At 41.4% G+C, this 19,708-nt stretch overlaps 1 protein-coding gene across 5 annotated transcripts in view; it reads right to left on the bottom strand.

The window, feature by feature from the left end:
* The window catches only part of MTMR3 (myotubularin related protein 3), a 131,515-nt gene that overhangs the window by 36,932 nt on the left and 74,875 nt on the right, over positions 1-19,708 (bottom strand). For 3 of the 5 annotated variants that reach the window (XM_040351974.1, XM_040351963.1, XM_040351969.1), the window contains exons 7-9: positions 19,170-19,336; positions 15,975-16,071; positions 3,179-3,292 (exon numbers count right to left, since the gene is read on the bottom strand). In XM_040351974.1, the coding sequence (XP_040207908.1) occupies positions 3,179-3,292; positions 15,975-16,071; positions 19,170-19,336 (378 nt within the window). The other 2 variants (XM_040351978.1, XM_040351983.1) reach the window with 2 other exon arrangements.

The raw sequence follows: 19,708 nt of genomic DNA, 5'->3' as shown, positions 1-19,708 counted from the left end.
GATGTGGAGGAAACTAACTATTCTGAACAATGAGATCATTCCTTAAACCACCGATTATCAGAGGAAGCCTTTCAGCATACTGGGCTAGAACTGTGCAGTAAGACTGAATTTAAATAACTCCAGCAGATAGACAATATTCTATTTTCTTTACTTACCTTTAGACAAGAGCCGATCATTACATGTATTGTTTTTTTATATATTTGCTAGGTTGTTTCAGTATCAACATTTACAATTAGGGTTGTCCCGATACCACTTTTTTAGGACTGAGTACGAGTACCGATACTTTTTTTTATGTACTCGCCGATACCAAATACCGATACTTTTTTTAAATGTTTCCCCAAATGCAGCCATGTCCCCCACATATTGTAGCCATGCCCGCCACATAATGCAGCCGTGTCCCCCACATTCCAGCCGTGTCCCCCACATTCCAGCCGTGTCCCCCACATTCCAGCCGTGTCCCCCACATTCCAGCCGTGTCCCCCACATTCCAGCCGTGTCCCCCACATTCCAGCCGTGTCCCCCACATTCCAGCCGTGTCCCCCACATTCCAGCCGTGTCCCCCACATTCCAGCCGTGTCCCCCATACCTTGATGCCGCCGTTAATCAGCGTGCGGGGAACAGCTTTCGATTGAATAGCTGTATCCCCGCCGCGTATAGACACTCCCCCTTGCGCGGGATTGGACAGATCATCCGTCCAAACCCGCGCAAAGGGGGAGTGTCTATACGCGGCGGGGATACAGCTATTCAAACGAAAGCTGTTCCCCGCACGCTGATTAACGGCGGCGGCGGCTTTGCGGCGACAGGTTTGCGGCGGCGGGGGTCAAGTATTCTATTTTAGTATCGGGGGTATTTGCGGGAGTACGAGTACTCCCGCAAATACTCGGTATCGGTCCCGATACCGATACTGGTATCGGTATCGGGACAACCCTATTTACAATGCTGCAGTTATTGCACCAGTTATTTGCATGAAGTGTCCACCAAGCTCCACACACATTATATAGAGTAGAACTACACTGCAAGTCCCATATTGTTTGGAATGTAAGGAGACAGGTGCCAATCCCCTATATAAAAATTTTATAAGGGATAATCTAACCAATTTTCTTTTACACCGGGCTACAGTAGGAGAGGATGGCCTCTTCCACTTAATAGCTATGGCTTTGAGAACCATAAAAAAAAAAAAAAAAAAAAAAAAAAGGTTCTTGCAACAATATTCTAGTATGGTGTGACCAAGATTTTTCATCTAGTATACCAAATAAACAAAATGTCAGGTGACAAGGGAAGAGGCAGTTGTAGAAAGTGGCGAGTACCGTAACCTTTTTCTGGCAAGCCCAAATGAGGTGCATGAAATTTGCTTGGAGTTCGTTACAGTAGGTATACAGTTGGGGTGGCCAGATGAAACCAACATTTGAGGAGCATATATCATGCCAATCCTCTTTAGACATGATGGTTAGGAGGGTCTGACATTCAGTCCTAAAATCTAGTGGAGTTTTACCCAGTTTAGTTTGTAGCAAGTGGGAATAGATCGGATATTAACTACTAGGGGTCGTGTGACTTTACCACTTGTATTTGTGGGTACGCAGAGATAGGTTTATCTTGGTCACTGAATTGTGTCTACCAGAAACAAGACCATGGTGCCTCTTCAATAATTCTACGATTGAGTTCGTCATGCTATCCCTGTAAATGTCTGCGGAAGTTACAGTACCATTACATTTCCATGATATAAAAGGTTTTGCCATAAAGATAAGTTTATCTGAGAGATCCTGAAATGAAGCGAGGCTTTGAACCTCAGTCCACACCGATTTAAACTTAGAAACTTCCAAGAATATCAACAACTGCCACACTGACTGCCTCTTTTGTAATGTGGCATACAAGTCTATTCAGGAGAAAACAAATGCGCATGTAGAAAATATGTATGGTTGTTTAAGTCTAACTTTAAAATGATCACAAGGGGGCTGATGTGCCCCTATGTCAGTGCAGATGGTGACAGGTGCAGCCAATGCAGACCAGGGGGCATAGACCCCTATAGTAGCTTCAAAGATCCAGAATCTATAAACCCAAAAATGCACATGAACACTTAAGCTGGCCCTAGAGGGATCACAATGTGCTGGTCCCACCAGGAACCAGCTGAATTTTGATGCATCTATGGCGGTTCCCACTCAACAGAAGTCAATATAACTTATGTGTAACTGGACTGTTCGGAAACTTAAATTCTCCCATTGACTGGCACTTATCAGTGTATTACGACAGAGGAGGAATCTCTGCAGTTAGAATACAATAGCACAGTGAGAAGGATGCCTCCATTAACTTTGCTGGTGTGGATGGAGGAATCAGCGTTTTACAATCAGCCTTTGTCATCTATAGCCAGCCTTACAGGTTCAAACAGTGCACAAGAGATTACTAAAGTAGAACTCATTGATAATCCATCATTGCTCTCTATTCTAATGATGACCAGAAGAGAAGGGGTGAACATTTACAACACTGAATGAGTTTTTAGTTTTTATACCAATTTAAATTTCAACAATACTTAAACTCTTCTGTGACAATGATTATTTAATTAACATGAAATGACAAGAGACTTTCCTTTAGATTTACCTTTAACCATGTAGTGCAAAGGCCAGCCTGATTGCATACAAATTGAAAGTGTTTAGGTTCGACCTCACATTATATGGTTTTGTTAAATCTAAAGGAAAAATAAAAATGTAAAAGAAAATTGAGTAATGTATGGCTAGCCTTAAAGCTCATCACAGAAGATTCCTTCATCCACCCAAGGGAAGCAGATAGAGGAAACTTCCCAGCTAAAAACAGATTTCCCACTGTTTAGAATACGTTGGTCAAGTAGCCAACAACCCACATGAAAATCAAAAGTTAAGTGATCTTCTTGATAACAGGTGAAAAATGTAGTTCTAATTCTTCATCCTGGGTGAGTCTCCCATCTCTTTATAGAGAAAATAGAGAATTTACAGAATGCAACAGGTATTTTTTGTTTTACTTCTCAATTAGCTACCAACCTGCCCGATCAACTGCATCAGTTCCAGATTTCCACACAAATCATACTATATATATATATGGCCATCCATGTAGTGAGAAAACCCTTCTTAAAAATTAAAGTTAATTCTTTAACTTTGCCACCAAGTTACTGCATAGTTCTGGGTGCTAGTAAATCACACTTTAGCTTTACCTGTACACCACTGCAGGAATGCGTTTCCAAGCGCGAAAGCTACCAACACTCTCCAATTCTTTGTCTGTTATAGCTGCTGGGACTATCAGCTCTTGTGGATAGCTTGCACATAATCTATGAGAGAAAGGGTAAACCAAGAATGAGAAAAAGTCAGGTCTTTCTTTAGGCATTAGGTCATTAAAGAACAAACTCTTATTTAATCTGTAAACACAATGAAGTTTACTTATGAATCAGTGATATCAGGGCATGAACTTTAAAGCATATCTAAAGCCAAGACCATTTTAGAGAGTAGGGAAGGGTTATAAGCAAGAACTGTTTTTTTTTGTTTAACAGTTACCATCTTTATCTCATCAGGCGATTTCAGCAAGAAGTGAGGGAATATATTTCCAATGCAAGCGATATCCCGGCTTAGACAGCAGTCACAGGAACAAGGGTCCCCAATTAAAGATTTCCTCTATTCCTATTGTGGTGGCAACCTAAAATAAGAATTTTGATTTGCCTTCCATTATCTTGGCGTACAGGATACAGGCAAAGTGGTCATAGCCCCTGGGTTATAGCCATATACTTTCAGGCTACTGGACGCTGGCAAAGCCCTGACAAATATGCCCTTCCAGGGCGTCACCTCTATAGCCCTGCCCTACTAAGGACGCCCTCACTTTTTTTTTTAGCAAGCAATGCAGAGCAACCAAGGAAAGGGGAAGGTGGCCTGTGTCCTGTACTCCAATATATACAATTTAGAGGCAAGTCAAAATTCCTCTAATCTTAATTGTACAGGACACAGGCATAGTAGTCAGACTCTGGGATGTCCCCAAGCACAGAAAAGGGTGGGCAACAACAGGCAGCCATGACTGTGCCAACAGGTCTAAAAGACTTAACTCAAAACTACATCCCCAATTCATGAAATTTGAGCTGGGCACATTTTGTTATCTCTCTTCAAAGAGCCATGTCCCATAGCTCTCTCCTGAACTGTTCCTCTGTTATCAGCCTGATTTTCCGACAAATTCTCTGGCATCAGATAAAAGGAGCCTGAAATTTCTGTCAGGGGAGGTTGCTAAAATAGATTAGCAGGGAGCTGGCCATGTTACAAAACACCTCCTGAGAGTCTCTGCCTATGTGGAGAGGGGGTGTATGATTTTCCTCCAAATCAGCAATGTTAGCTATCTTGGCTGTATGCCCAGACGTCACACTGTTTTAAACAGGAAGATACAATTCCCTAACAGGATCTGAGCTTTCTAAACAGTATATAAATGTGAAGACATCAGATATGCATGTACAACTTATGTAGGGAGATTTGGTTCATCTCTGTATCATCTGAGGCTGTTCACTTCACTGGGTGCATGGAGGGTTTACATCCACTTTAAGAGTGCTGCCACAAGTGAATGTAGGTGGTTATAAGTGGCAATCCAGGTAGTAAACTTATGAAGATAGATAACATGTGGTGCATTAAACTTAACTTAGGAGTTTTGATGTTTAGAGTGTAGGCTCATGAGAGCGGTGAGTGGTGCTGAGGGTAGGGCGCATAGAGAGTCTCTTTACATACTAGAAAAAATGCAATTTTAGACTGATAGAAGGGCCAGGAATTCATTGAGGTGAAATACTTACAATAACCTAAAAAGATGGGGATAGTATACGACTACCTTTTCATTTAGAAGGATGAGAAAGGGTTCCCAAAAAAAAAAAAAAAGTACCGCAACGTCCAGACATGCATGCCCAGAGTGCCTCACATTCAACACTGCAACGTTAGGGTGAAAAGGCGTTAGCCCCTGAACCCAGGGTGATAGCTGGGATAAGCCTTTACAATTTTCACAAAATGCATCCGTCGAGAAGATCAGACTTTGTTTTGGCCAAGGTACCCAACTTATGGTTTCCCCCTTAGGAGAGTAGCATAAGCCACAGCTAAGGCAATGCCTGATAGTATATCAATTGGGCGACCTTATTGCTCTGTGCTGCAGGATGTTGATGGGAAGCTAGGCTACCTATGGTGACTTGGTTTCCTGACGTGTAAGGGAGTGGAACACTGATACTCAGCTGTAAGGGCTGGAATTTTTGTTGTTATCTACAAGTGGTGTGCTAGAAAAACTTCATGTTGAGAAATGGGTTTAAAACCCATAATGTTAGGAAGTTCCTTGCATGGCTGAACAGGGACATTGGCAGGTCAGGAGGGAGAGACCAATGTTCCTTCCCAAAAAATGTTGTGTCGGATACACCTGGAATGAAATAGAGTAATTAAGACAGATACAAAAAAGGAGACTACCCCGAGGTCTATTGACGGACACAGCCTAGCTTGGGGATCGAGCTGGCTTGAGTAGCCCCATAGAAAGAGGGTTACTCTCAGGTCCCGGCATGACGTGCGCGGGCACGTGAGGACGCGGGTCGCGCTCTTGGGTGAGGAGGAAGGAGCATGGAAGCAGGACGGAGACAGGACGGATCGTAGCACGGGAGAGAGTGGATGCCCTTCATGCACTCACCGCACGTTGCTCCTCGTCGACCCTCCCACGGAGCCGCTGAGTTCAATCCCGCCTTGCCGCATTGAGAGCGCTGTCTGCACTGTCGCGTGAGCTCTGCAGCGCCAGAACGGGATGTCGGATCTCGGGCGGTAAACCAGGGGACACTGCAAGCGGAGCAGGCTGAGTATTGAGAGGATAACACCCACCGCCCGCATCATCTCAGTTCAGATATCCACCCACATACGTGAGTATATGGAGCCAGCGGCACGCTGAGCCCCAAAGGAAAAGCCTGCACCCCCCCCCCCCCACTCCCCCAGAGGACACAGGACGCAAGGTATTTTCTTTTCTTTTTTCTTATACTTAAAAAAAAAATGAGAAAAAATGCTTAAAACTGTGCAGTAAAAGACCCGGAAGGAGAGTAAGCTGCAATCTCTGTGGACATTAAGCGCTGTGAAATAATAAGAGGGATATATTAGGCTGATTCATAAAGCTTTTCCTTTTGCTTGGTATCCCACATTTTGCCTGTCTTTTCTCAGTACGATGGAACATGTTTTTATGGGTGTGAAATACGGTCATTGGTTGTATTGAGGAAAAAAGCTTTGTAAGATTTGACCGTGCACTGAACTCTTTACAATATTTGACCAGGAGGACCCAATAAACTGGGGGAGCGGAAACTTATGGACAAACAGGTGCATGTCTAGAGAGACCTTGACTAGAGGGGCTGACGGGGACCCTTTAACGGACAGACTGAACCTACAACTGTTACTGGTCAAACAGGACAAAATACATCAGAAGCGGAAAAAGTCAGTAAACAGTAAACAGGCAATACTACAACCTTGCTTAAATATTTGATCCCAAAACCTGTATTTAGAAGGGCCTACCCTTCCGCTTCTCTCCTGCACCCCCTCTTTTTTTTTTTTGGGGGGGGTACCCCTGAGAACACGGTCTGGATCCCCCTCCCTCCCCCCCTCGAAAATCTCATACTACCTCAGGCCTCTTAAATTACTCCCCTAGCAGACCTAGATAAATATACTCTCTGAAGTACACTGGGTGACATTTTTAAAAACCAAGGTTAAAACACCTGAAAAGGGAAGGAAAATTATGAGGGAAAAGGGGGTAGTTTAAAAGAGAATAATAAAAATCTTGAAAATCGATCTGAAAATTTGCCACACAAATCCAGGATCACAAATTTTTTGGAACTTGGGTCAAAACCAGAAAATAAACTCAAACATTTAAAAGGGGAAGGAAAAAGAAAAAAAGAGAATATTTTTTTTTTTTGGTTTGTTTTACCTAGACACCTCCCACCCATCCCCGCCCCGCGGGCTATACGTGTTATTACATCAATACCAAGCCCTGGTTTCCCTTTTTTTTTGTTGGAAACAAAGGGTCAAGCTGGGGAAGAGAACCAGGAGGAAAGAATCCAACATGAGTAAAATGATAAGTAGATCAACAAAAGGGGGTCCCCCCACTACCCCAAGAAATATAACAGCTACAAGCTCAATAAGGCCCTTCGTGACCAGCGGAGAAAGCCCGCAGGCTCTCGGAGCTCAGGGGACAACAAAGCAACAACAAGGTAACAAAACAAAAAAGAATGAAAATAAGAAGCCCCAGAGCGTAATCTCCGGAGAAACTTCCCTGGAATCAAGAGAGGAGGTGTCATTGGGTAGCGGTTTGGAAAGTAGTAGGATAGACGCACAATCCCCCTCAAAGGGAGAAATGGCAGAGATGTTGCTAAAGCTGGAAAACGCGATAAAGGGGGAAATACAGAACTTGCGGACAGATCTGGGTCACATGCTCGTCAGGATAGAATCAGCAGAGGAGCATATTGAGAAACAAGCCCAAGAATCAAATTTTCTAAAAATTCAGATCGATCAGATTCAATCACAACAGAGGCTTATCTTTTATAAAATTAGAAGACCAGGAAAACAGAAACCGGAGACAAAATCTGAGGATAAAATCAATACCAGAGAAGAGGGGGGAGGACCTCAGGGTATTAATGCAGACGATATTTAACCCTGTACTGAAGAGAACAGCAGACAACCCTATCATGATTGAAAGGGTACATCGTGTGGGAAATCCGAAAAGAAGGCCATCCGAGCAAACAAGAGATGTTATAATAAGGTTTCGATTCTATGAAGATAAAGAAGAAATATGGAAAAAGCTGAGGGGACAACCCCCGATAGTTTTTGAAGGGGCGGAAATCCGGATCTTTACGGATGTGGCCCCAGAAACCTTGGCGAGGAGATGGTTGTTAAAACCACTCCTAAAACAGATGATTGATCTTAATATTAAATACAACTGGGGATTCCCTGCGTGTTTAATCGGGACGAGAGAGGGAAGATCAGCGATCTTGAGATTCCCCGAGGACTTAAGCGAATTTTGCAGGAAATTGGACATTCCGATCCCTGACTTGCCGGGATGGGTGTAGGGGGGGGGGGCAAGGAGAGAGAGAGGGGTTCTCCCTTTTCGAATTCCCCCTATCCTCTCCCTCTCTTTTCACCTGGTCCCGACTTAAGATACAACATGCCTTCCTGGGGCCCTCTTTGAGGATGTACCTCCTCTTCGGTTTCTGAGGGGGACACCGGGTGGATACGGGGAGGATGATTGCTACTAGTCCTTCACCCCCTCTCTTGAAAGGAAGGGGGGGGGGGGTAGAAGAAAAAATCCTAAACCTCACCCAGAGCAAACTGAACCAAGAAAGGGAAATTGGTTCAGAGGTCTTTAAAAGGCCAATTGGGAGGGTGGGAGGGGGGGGTGGGATGAGACCAAAAAGGGGGGCGGGGCGAAGAGGGAGGGAAGATGCCCTGTCTCACCTGGACAACTAGATGAGAGCGTAAACCATAGAAAGGAAAATTGTAGACCTAGATCGAGGAATAAAGAACAAAAAAATGAAGATGCTAGTAATTAAATGCCTATCATACAATGTTAAGGGACTAAATAGCCCCAATAAGAGACATAAGGTGCTGAAGGAACTGAAACATTACAGGGCAGGTATTGCATTTCTACAAGAGACACACTTGACAATAGGATCAAACGTAAGGATGTACTCGCCAGACTTTCCCACATGGTATTATGGAGATACTATCTCCAAGAGGGCTAGAGGGGTCGCAATTGGGGTAGCCAAGGGTACTAGATTCGTGCTTACAGATAGACTAACTGACCCAGAAGGGAGGTTCCTCTTTTTGAGAGGAAAACTGGAGGAGGAAGACTATACTCTTGTAAACGTATATGCTCCCAACATCTCTCCAATGAAATACATATTGGGAATTTTAGGGAAATTAAAAGATTTCAGCAGGGGAAAGATAATACTAGGAGGAGACCTAAATTTCTGTATGGACCCGAAAGTGGATAAATCACACCGGACATCAGAAACCCAAGACACACAATTAAGAAAGGTCAAAGCTAGCTTATACAGAAGTCAGTTAGTGGATACATGGAGGATTTTTAATCCTAACCACCGAGACTATACTTTTTACTCCCAAGTGCATGGTAGCTATTCTTGGATCGACCACTTCTTAGTGGACCATAGAATGTTGGAGGGGGTGGTCGAGACGAGAATAGAGCCCATGACGATCTCCGACCACGCGCCCATTAGTATATCTATAAAAATCTCGGGCAATCTAAGGCCTTATCAAAGCTGGAGACTAAATGAGGAACTACTGATTGAGGAGAAAAGTGTAACAAGGGTCAAAAAAGAATTAGAAGAATATTTTAAGATCAATGAAACTGAGGGAATCTCGGCGGCTACCATATGGGATGCCCACAAGGCAGTAATAAGAGGGGTCCTGATCTCCGAAGGAGCAAGGAGAAAAAAGGAAGCGATTAGTAAAAAAGTTAAATTAATTGACGAGATCTTCAGCCTAGAACAAATTCATAAAAAAGATAGTAAGCAACGAGATGTATACCTAAACCTTGTTAACAAACGAAATAAACTTAAAGATCTCATGGATCAGGAAACAAGAAAAGAATTCAACTTAATAGCAAGGGAAAGATATAGGTGGGGAAATAAAACAAGCAAACATCTGGCTCGGTTGGTGAAAAAAAAAAAATCAAGGAACTATATCGACAAAATTAAAAATGAAAAAGGAGAGGTTGCCCATACAACAAAAGAAATTGCCGAAACATTTAGATCATATTATGAAAAATTATATTCAGTAGAACAAAAGATTTGGCAGATAGGAGAGAAAGAAAATAAGATCACAACCTTTTTAAAAGAAGCAAGACTCCCAAAAATTAGTCAAATCTATGCAGAGGGGATGGATAGGCCAATCACGGAGGATGAAATTAAGTCAGCAATAACAAACTCTGCCTCAGGTAAAAGCCCAGGCCCAGATGGCTTTACAGTAATGTACTATAAAAAATATAAAGAGATACTATTACCAAGGCTGTGTAAGTACTTCAACGGCCTTGGGAAGGAGTACAAATTAAGCAAAGAGGCCTCAGAAGCAACTATTACTGTCATCCCGAAAGAAGGCAAAGATCTGAAAGGATGCTCGGGTTACCGGCCAATATCCCTGCTAAACACGGATGTAAAATTGTTCGCAAGGATATTGGCCGGGAGAGTTAAGCAGGAAATGAAAAAATTGGTGCATCCAGACCAGACGGGGTTCATCCAGGGGCGTGAGGGGAGAGACAACGGTGTTAGAACACTGTTGATTATCCGGAAAATGAGGACAATGGGGTCCCCAGGTCTGCTCCTGTCAATAGACGCAGAAAAAGCGTTTGACAGGGTAGACTGGGGACTCATGCTCTCTACTTTAAAGGAAATGGCGTTTGGCCAGGAGATGATGAACTGGGTGGCCGCCCTCTATCAGTCTCCTATGGCCAAAATTAAAATAAACAACAGCCTCTCGCAAGCATTTCAAATGAAAAATGGAACGCGGCAGGGGTGTCCACTGTCACCACTGCTGTTTGTGCTGTCAATGGAACCCCTGCTAGCCAAGATACGCAACAGCCAAAAAATAAAAGGAATCAAAATAGGAGAGGAGGAACATAAACTTGCAGCTTTTGCAGACGACGTCCTCTTCTATCTAACCGAACCCAAAACATCAATTCCAAACCTATTAAGCCTCTGCTATGAATATGGAGAAATCTCAAATTTCAAACTAAATATCACCAAAACGAAGATCATGAGTATTAACGTTAGTAAGATAGAAGAAAAATCCCTGAAAAAAAAAATATCTTTTCGACTGGGTCAGTGAACTTAAATACCTTGGGATATGGTTAGCCAAATCAATTAAAAAAACCTATGCGATAAATTATATCCCACTGTTAAACGAAATTAAGAAAGAGACAAAAAGAGTGGAAAACAGAGCAATATCATGGATAGGACGAATCAATTATTGCAAAATGGTTATTATGCCAAAGGTCCTATATAAATTCCAGATGATCCCCATAGCCCTCCCGAGAACTCTACTCTCAGCCCTTAACAAATTAATTATGAACTTCATATGGAAGAACAAGAAACATAGGATAGCTTCTCAAACATTAATGCAACCAAAAAAAAAGGGAGGACTCGCTGTTCCGGATGTTAAGAGATACTACGATGCGGTTATATTGACAAGGGTGGTGGAGTGGGCCAGAGTTAATAAAGAAAAAAGGTGGGTAAGTTTAGAAAATGAAATATCACAGGTAAGATTAGATGAGATAATTTGGAACCCCCCCAAATTTAGGACACTAGACATAAACCTACACGAGATAACAAAAAAGGCACTGAAAACATGGGATATAGTATATAAAAAAAATGGAGAAAGAATATAACTCACCTCTCATAGCACTGAAAAATAACGACTTTTTTGCACCGGGTAAGACACAAGTGGGGGGGCATTGGATTAAAAAAGACACTGCACAATTAAGAGATATAATGAGCGAGGGTCACATTAGAACACTGCAGGAGTTAAAACTCAATAAAAATTTAATGGAAATCAATGAGTGGAGGTATCAGCAGCTAAACCATTTTATCCAAGGTCTCCCCCCACCCTCTGAGGTCAGGAGACCAGTTGTCAGATCTGGAAAAAATCTGTACCACGGAAAGACCTAAAGGTACTGTTTCAAAACTTTATAGGATCCTACTGAAGATGGGGGAGCCGGGTATACCCCCATTCATTGAAAAATGGGAAAGGGAATTGGGCACACAGCGGGATAGGAACACAATAGAGAGAATGTTGGCTCTGACCCACTCCTCCGCGGTGGACAGCCGCACGGCTGAAATGTGTTTTAAATGCATAGCCGGTTGGTATATGACACCAGATAAATTAAAACAATTTAAAGAGGGGCAGACAGGGGACTGCTGGAGGGGTTGTAGTACACTTGGAAATATGGCACACCTTTGGTGGGGATGCCCTAAGATAAAAGAGTACTGGGAAAAAATACTGGGTTGCGTGGAGGAGATCACAAAGGAAAAGATAAAGATGGACCCATGGGTTGTCCTATTTCACGGGGGAGAAGAAGGCATAAAAAGGTACAGGGAATCACTGATACCGCACCTCCTGAACGCCGCCAAGAGATTAATCCCTAGAAGGTGGCAAGATCCAGACCCCCCTTTGATTTGGGAATGGATCGACGCGGTCGAAGAAACATACAAAATGGAAGAACTGAAAGAGGGTTTAGAGGGAAATAATATTTTATTAAGCACAAAATGGGATAACTGGAGGATCTTCAAGAAAACTTGGAGTTATGCAGAAAAGCTAAGGGAAGAATTTTAAATGCTCCCCTAGAAGAATATCAGAAAAATCTATGGGTCTGAAGAAAATATCTAAGGTGAGACAGGGGAGGGGGGGGTAAAAATTAGAAATGGTCAACTTTCTGTTTTTTTTTTTCTGTTTTTTTTTCTCTCTCTGTATTTTTATTTGCTCTATGCAAACGGAGGTACATATGGGTTTATATGGGTTTATATGTATACGTGGATGATATAATAGCATATGTATAATATACAAAAAAAAAAAGAGAAAGAAGAGGGAAAAAAAAAAAAAAAAAAAAAAAAAGAAAAGTGAAACCAGAACAATAAGGAAATAAAATGAATTAATAAAGAAAAAAACCCATATAAAGATAAGCGACACTAATGATGCAAAACCAAAATAGAGATGCAATGGGCTGGCACGGAGAACATGAGCATACAATCGCACTCTATGAGGTAGAGTCTGAAGTGAAAAAAAAAAAAAAAAAGAAAGAGGGTTACTCTAGCTGCACTATGAGAAGGAGCCAAGAGCACCTGTGGGAGACCACAGAAGAGGAGGATGGGCTGCTCTGTGCAAAACCGTTGCACAAAGCAGGAAAGTATAACAAGTTTGTTATTAAAAAATAAACCAGAACTTTACATGGCAGCCTGCAGTACATTGCGGCCGAAACACCCACTTGATAAAATTTTGTGAAGATGTGCACTATAGACCAGGTAGCAGCCTTACAAATCTGATCCACAGATACCCGATGGCGAAAAGCCTAGGAGGTAGGAGGTTCCTACTCCCTCTCAGGAGGAGCTTTACGTTTCAGCCCGTAGGCGTGAATATGTGTGCGAGTAAGAGAGAGGCAATATAAGTCTTCCAGACTTTGATAGCTTTTCTAGCATTCACCAAGGAAGACACTACTGCTCCAGTGCTGCACTGACTTTCTGGATTCAGAGTCATGGGGAAAGCAAAAGAATTGTCAAAGGATCTGCAGGAAAAAAAGGTAGTTTAACTGTATAAAACAGGAAAGGGATATAAAAAGATTTCCAAAGAATTGAGAATGCCAATCAGCAGTGTTCACACTCTATTTCAAGAAGTGGAAAATTAGGGGTTCTGTTGAAACCAAACCAAGGTCAGGTAGACTAACATTTAAGCCACAACTGCCAAAAACAAAATTTATGATGCAAAGAAAATACCACAATTAACTTCAGGTGAAATACAGGGCTCTCTGAAAACATGTGGTGTGGCTGTTTCAAGTTGCACAATAAGGAGGCCCTAGCCTAGACGAAAGATGGGCTGCATGGTCGAGTCGCCAGAAGAAAGCCATTACTACGCAAATGCCACAAAGTATCCCACTTACAATACACCAAACAGCACAGAGACAAGCCTCAAACCTTCTGGCACAAAGTTATTTGGAGTGACAAGACCAACATTTTTTTTTTTTGGCCACAATCATAAATGTGATATTTGGAGAGGGGTCAACAAGGACTATGATGAAAAGGTACGGAGGTGGGTCGCTGATATTTTGGGGATGTGTGAGCTACAAAGGCACAGGAAATTTGGTCAAAATTGTTGGCAAGATGAATGCAGTATGTTATCAAAAAATACTGGAGGAACATTTGCATTCATCAGCCAGGAAGCTGCACATGGGACATACACGGACATTCCAACATGACAATGATCCAAAGCACAAGGCCAAGTCAACCTGTCATTGGCTACAGCAAAATAAAGTGAAGGTTCTGGAGTGGCCATCTCAGTCTCCTGAACTCAATATCATTGAGCCACTCTGGGGAGATCTCAATTGTGCAGTTCATACAAGACAGCCCAAGAATTTACAGGAACTGGAGGCTTTTGCCAAGAGGAATGTGCAGCTTTACCATCTGAGAACATAAAGAGCCTCTACCACAAAAGACTTCAAGCTGTCATTTATTATTTAAAAGGGACAATATACGGTATTAAGAATTGGGTAAACTTTTGATCAGGGTCATTTGGGTAGTTTCTGTTGCCATTACAGATTTAAAAAGAGTAAACACAGTTGATAATAAATGGCTTCAGCCAAACACTAACCATGAGTGAAAAATGTTTTTGTTTTATCATTTATATTCTCAAAGAAATGCCCAAGTGATACATTCTGCCTGGGTAAAAAATGTGTTGCTCTACATAAAGATGGCTATAAGAAGATTGCCAAGACGCTAAACTGAGTTGCAGCATGTTTTTCCAATGGCTACGCAATTTTTTTACCCCACATACTTTGTCCAAATTGTTGTGGCCCATTTTATAGTTGTGCATGCCTCTCTCGACAAAGAGAAAGGCAAACAAAGCATATGCAGTCTATGATTGTACCGTGGAATGTACAAAGTCCTACATGGGAGTTCAAAATATCAATAATTGCTTTAACAATTTTGCTAGTTAAAGTGGAACATAAAATAAAGCCCTTCTAGAGATCACTTCAGGCGGCCCCTTTTGCAGGTATAGCCATGTAAAGCATTAGTAATAAGTGTCTATACTGTAAATTCCAGTAATATACACCCTGGTCTGCACATGCTCAGTTGCTTTTAGGCACTGTGCCAAATAGGCCGTTCTGCTGACAGCCTCAACGCGGAATTAAATCATCCTATCCTTTACAGCCAAAAAAGGTGCTTCTGTTTGATCTGCAACTGCCATGGTGCTACACGTGATCAGTTGCGACACCAGACATTTGATAGTTTGAGGACACAAGCAAATGTGACAGTTAACAGCATTCCAGGAATGCAACTTTTTTGTAACTGTTAAATCAATGGGTATTAGTTCCGCTTCATGATTTACAGCTGTTCAGGGGCTCTGAGATTCAGCAAAATGGCAGCCTCCAGCAAGAAGAAAGAGGAACAATGCTGGGAAGCAATTTACAGCACACACTTATTTTAGTAGCATAATTATTAATGTGGCATGGCGCTGCACTGCGCTGCCAATAAAAAGTATAGCTGCTAACACGGCCAATTGAAAAAAAGCAAAAAGATATGTGGTGTATAAGTGTAGCGCTCTAACGATACAATGAATAACCAAATAATTGTATCCAATGAGTGTGGTCAGGAGATCCACTCCCTTCCAGGCCACTTACTTTTCCCCAGACTGAAGTAGGCAAGTCTGTGCAAGTGTCATCACTGCTCACCTCCTATTGTGTTGAACCTGCCTCCGATCGGGTGCTTCGATCCATTCTCTACAAGGATAATTAATATCAGTATTCATGCCCGTTTGACTCAGATTTAAAATTTCTTTGAGTCCACTTGTTCTGGTAAGCCTGCAATTTTACTGGTGGCGGGTCATCACGTTTTACATAAGAAGTCACGATCGCTTCACAAATTACTTCATAGTCTGCTTTCCAGACATCCGTGTGACATGTGGTGGACTATTTAATTCATTTTATCACATTCCTTTATGGACTTTTCTTGTTTTATAATATATTTATTAGTTTTGTCACAGTGAGAGATCACTATGTATTGTACATATATTGTTTGTATATAGTGAGTGATCACTATGTTATTTTTGGATACAATTATTTGGTTATTCATTGTATCGTTGGAGCGCTACATTATACACCACATAATGTGGAATGTGTGTTTGATAAGGAGCATTATTTTTTTATCAAAATGTTCCCGCTTTAAAGTATATATATTAATAATAAAAAAATATCCAGGTGGATTTATGTACCTGAATTTCTCATTGATATTTGAAATTCTCCAAGCATTATCCATGTCAAAGCCCATCCGTTCCACTTCATTCTTAAAGCGTGAGATTACATGGTCACCTGCAATAATAAAATTACAAAAAAATATATATATATTATCTATATCTCTTTCCACTATAGAGACCAAAACAACTGAAACAATCCAAATGCTGAACATTCAAAAGGTCCATTTTCATTACTAAAAAAAAAAAAAAAAAAAAAAAAAACCATTGTAGTTCCTATCCTCCCACCCAGTATTCCTCCCAAATACAACTAATTTCTCCCTGGCAATTTTACACGTGTATGATGTCCTTTTTTTAGGGCACGCTATCAAGATTTGAACCAGCCTTAGATGATCTAATCCGAAACAAAATGTCATATTGCAGCCTTTAGATGTGACGGCTGCATTCATTTTCATTTCTCAGGACATTTTCAGCAAATTCAGAAAACCTGTTAATCTTACCAGAAAATTCGGTGTCGTTATAACTTTCTATGAGCTGAGCTCAAATTAAAAATAATGTAATCCTCTAAGCCATCTTCTGTAAACGACAAACTCCTCCAGTTAACGTAGCGAGAGGAAGATTGGTTTGTAGTTTAGATCAAGAGAGCAGCTTAGGGTGACAACCACGGCTCCCTTCATAAAGTACAGTGAGTGAGCATAGCCATCCCAAGACAGCATAGAATGTGTTTTAAAGGATTAGCAGACAAAAAGAAAAATGAGAAAGCTCGAAAAAAAGAAAAAGCTATTGGAGCCACCACATCTAAAAGGACCGATAAGGTGAAATAAATTAAAAGTATTACCAAAGGCAAAACTATTAGTTTTGGACAAAGTGTAGATTAATTAGAATACAGATCAGGTTTTTATTGCTACCTCTGCGTGTTAGGCTGGGTTCACACTACGATTTTCCCCGTCCGTCAGCCGCATACGATTTATATGAAAAAACGTATGCGGCTGAAACGGACGTAAACGTATGGAACCGCACATATGTGCGTTTTCCATTGACATTAATGTTAAAAAAAAAAACGTATGCGTTTGCCATACTGTTTCAAAAACGGCCGCAAAACCGTGGTTGAACACGGTTTTGCGTACGTTTAAAAAACGTTTTGCCAGCAAATCGTACGCACCCGGATGCATCTGAGTGCATACGATTTTCAATGCATTGTCCATCTATACGTTTTCCCGTCCGGGCCCGTACGTTTTCAATACTGAAATCGTATGCGGCTGACGGACGGGAAAATCGTAGTGTAAACCCAGCCTTAGGGAGATTCACTCTGTTTGCCCTGTTTACCATTGTCATTGAAAGTAAAGAAAAAAAAATCCAATAATTGGTGTTGTCACAAAATAGTAATAGAGGGGAAACTTTCCAATGAGGATGCTAGTTCTGGTGACCCCAAGCCTCTCTTAAGTTAGGGATTTCCTCTCACTTCCTGTTTTAGCTATGGGGGAAGAAGTGAAGGGAAATCAAATCTCCCCAATGAGACACAGATGGCAAAAAAAATAAAAATAAGGTTTTATCCAAGTTCTGCCATTTTTATTTTTAATATGCTTTTAAAAAGACAACTGCACCTTTAAATGTCAGATACCCCATCTAGCACTCCACAGCAAAAGGTCAACAAAATCCATATATTTCAGGCACGCAGAAGATATTGACACTGCCTGACCTTCTCAGGGTTGGCGCAGCGTTTGGTTGGCCATAGAAGTGCAGGGAGAGATCTGGATTTTTTTTTGGCAAGATAAATGAGCCGTCATTTTAGATTGATGCCAACAGCAATATTTAAAATGATGAACACCAACATCTACCTTGAAATGCTTGTTACAACTGTGAATGATTGGAGAAACAGCCCAATAATATACATTGCTTTGCTTTTAACATCATGCTTGTTGCTAGCCTATCCTTTTGGCACTCCCAGCAGCCTTAGAAATCCTGCAAAGGCACCTTTTGCCTGGTAAAGGAGAATAAGGGCTTTACATGATTTATGTGTGGAGCTAAAGTTAGACATGACCATTACTCTAAGATTGAGCCCAGAGGATGTACAAGGTTTTTAAGACTACTGGGAACACTGAAGGAGAACACACTGCATCAACCATGGGCAGGGACGCCAAGGGTGTCGAGTTAAAAGTGCACTTATCCTTTTAAGATTTGGACACATAAAAAGTTGTACCAAACCAAAGTTTTACCAAAATGCACCAAGTCTTCATATACAATGAAAACAAATAAACTCATGAGCAGCAACATTTTCTGTTGGGTAGCTGCCTTCCCAGGACCACCATTTTAACGAGGCTCAACTTTTCAGAACATCTTTATTCTGAGGCAGAGTAGAAAAAAGCAACCGCTTTATTGAACAAAACGTGTACAAAAAGCAACAAGTGCTTCCCTTAATGGCTCATATGTACAGAGGCATAAGATTTTCAATGCTTCATAGCAGTTTTTATAACTCATAACTGACAGTATGCATAAGTCAGAATAAAGACCCGCACAAAAAATACACAACACTAAAAATCTGCACGCAGCTATAAAAAAAAAAAAAAAAAAAAAAAATTCTATAGTTCACTATGGAGTGGCATGCTATGGCTATGCCCATACTAAGGACCTTATGGGTAATTTTTCCAGCTGTTCACACACAAAAAGGGTTATAGTTTTTCTGCACAGTACCTTAGGGTTATAAATGATGTGGTTTGTGTAGATGTAAAATCATGCTCAACTACAGTTGTCTTTAAAAGCATAATGTTATTACTTTTTAACCATGTGTGTTTGCCGAGAACTGTAAAAGCTGCCCACGAGAAAGCATCAGTGGAGAGCCAGACCTCCGTTCACACAGCCATTTATTTGGCCAGCCATTTAGGTCTCTAGAGGTCCGACACACCCCGTGCACAGTGTTCCAATCAACAATGATAAAGCTTCCACAGCAGAATTGCAGATTGAAGTACTGTGCACATAAAAGCCTTTACAATTCCAAGCACACACAAAAAAAAAAAAAACACAAAAAATAAAAAGCACACACAAACATTCTTTATTTGTTATGCAAACGGGCTTTAAATCAACAGGTTATAAAACATCCCCTTACCATGTCAAACTGTATCGACTGCACCACAAATAAATGGGCTGGTGTCGGTTACCGACATAATGATGGTATTAAGAACTCAAGGGTAGTGGATATTCGAGAATTAATAAACACACCTGGGCGACACAAGTCTCCATGCTGTTCTTTCTCACTAGCATAAACCTCCATGCACCAGGCATGATAAGCAAAGGAGAACAGATCCTCTATGCGACTTGGAGGACGTAAGGCTGCATTGAGACGCTTTTGCCATTCTTGGACCTGCTCAAAGTTGGAGAACTGACACCTGGAAACAAATAATACCTGACTTGTCATCTTTCAAAGGGTTAGTGCACTACAAATATATGCCGAGTAACATTTGTACATGAAACCTTCCTGAAGGCAACAGAGGATACCACTGTTAACTTCTCATTCTAAAAATGCAAGATGCCTGGTTGTCACGTTCTTTTGCATCTGTGCTTCAATTCACCAAACCAGGACAAAATATGCAGGTAAAAACTTCAGAATTTAAAATGGTTATTAAAAAGGCAGAAGGTTTTTTTCTTTACCTTAATGCATTATATGCATTGAGGTTAAAAAACCTTCTGTATGCAGTCCCATCCCCCCCCACATCCCCAGTCCTCCCTAAATACTTACCTGAGCCTCATCTCGATCCAGC

Source organism: Rana temporaria, chromosome 1 (assembly GCF_905171775.1).
Source record: "Rana temporaria chromosome 1, aRanTem1.1, whole genome shotgun sequence".
Lineage (NCBI taxonomy): Eukaryota > Metazoa > Chordata > Amphibia > Anura > Ranidae > Rana > Rana temporaria.
The sequence above is the reverse complement of the archived record's forward strand: the minus strand, read 5'-3'. Positions and strand labels throughout refer to the sequence as shown.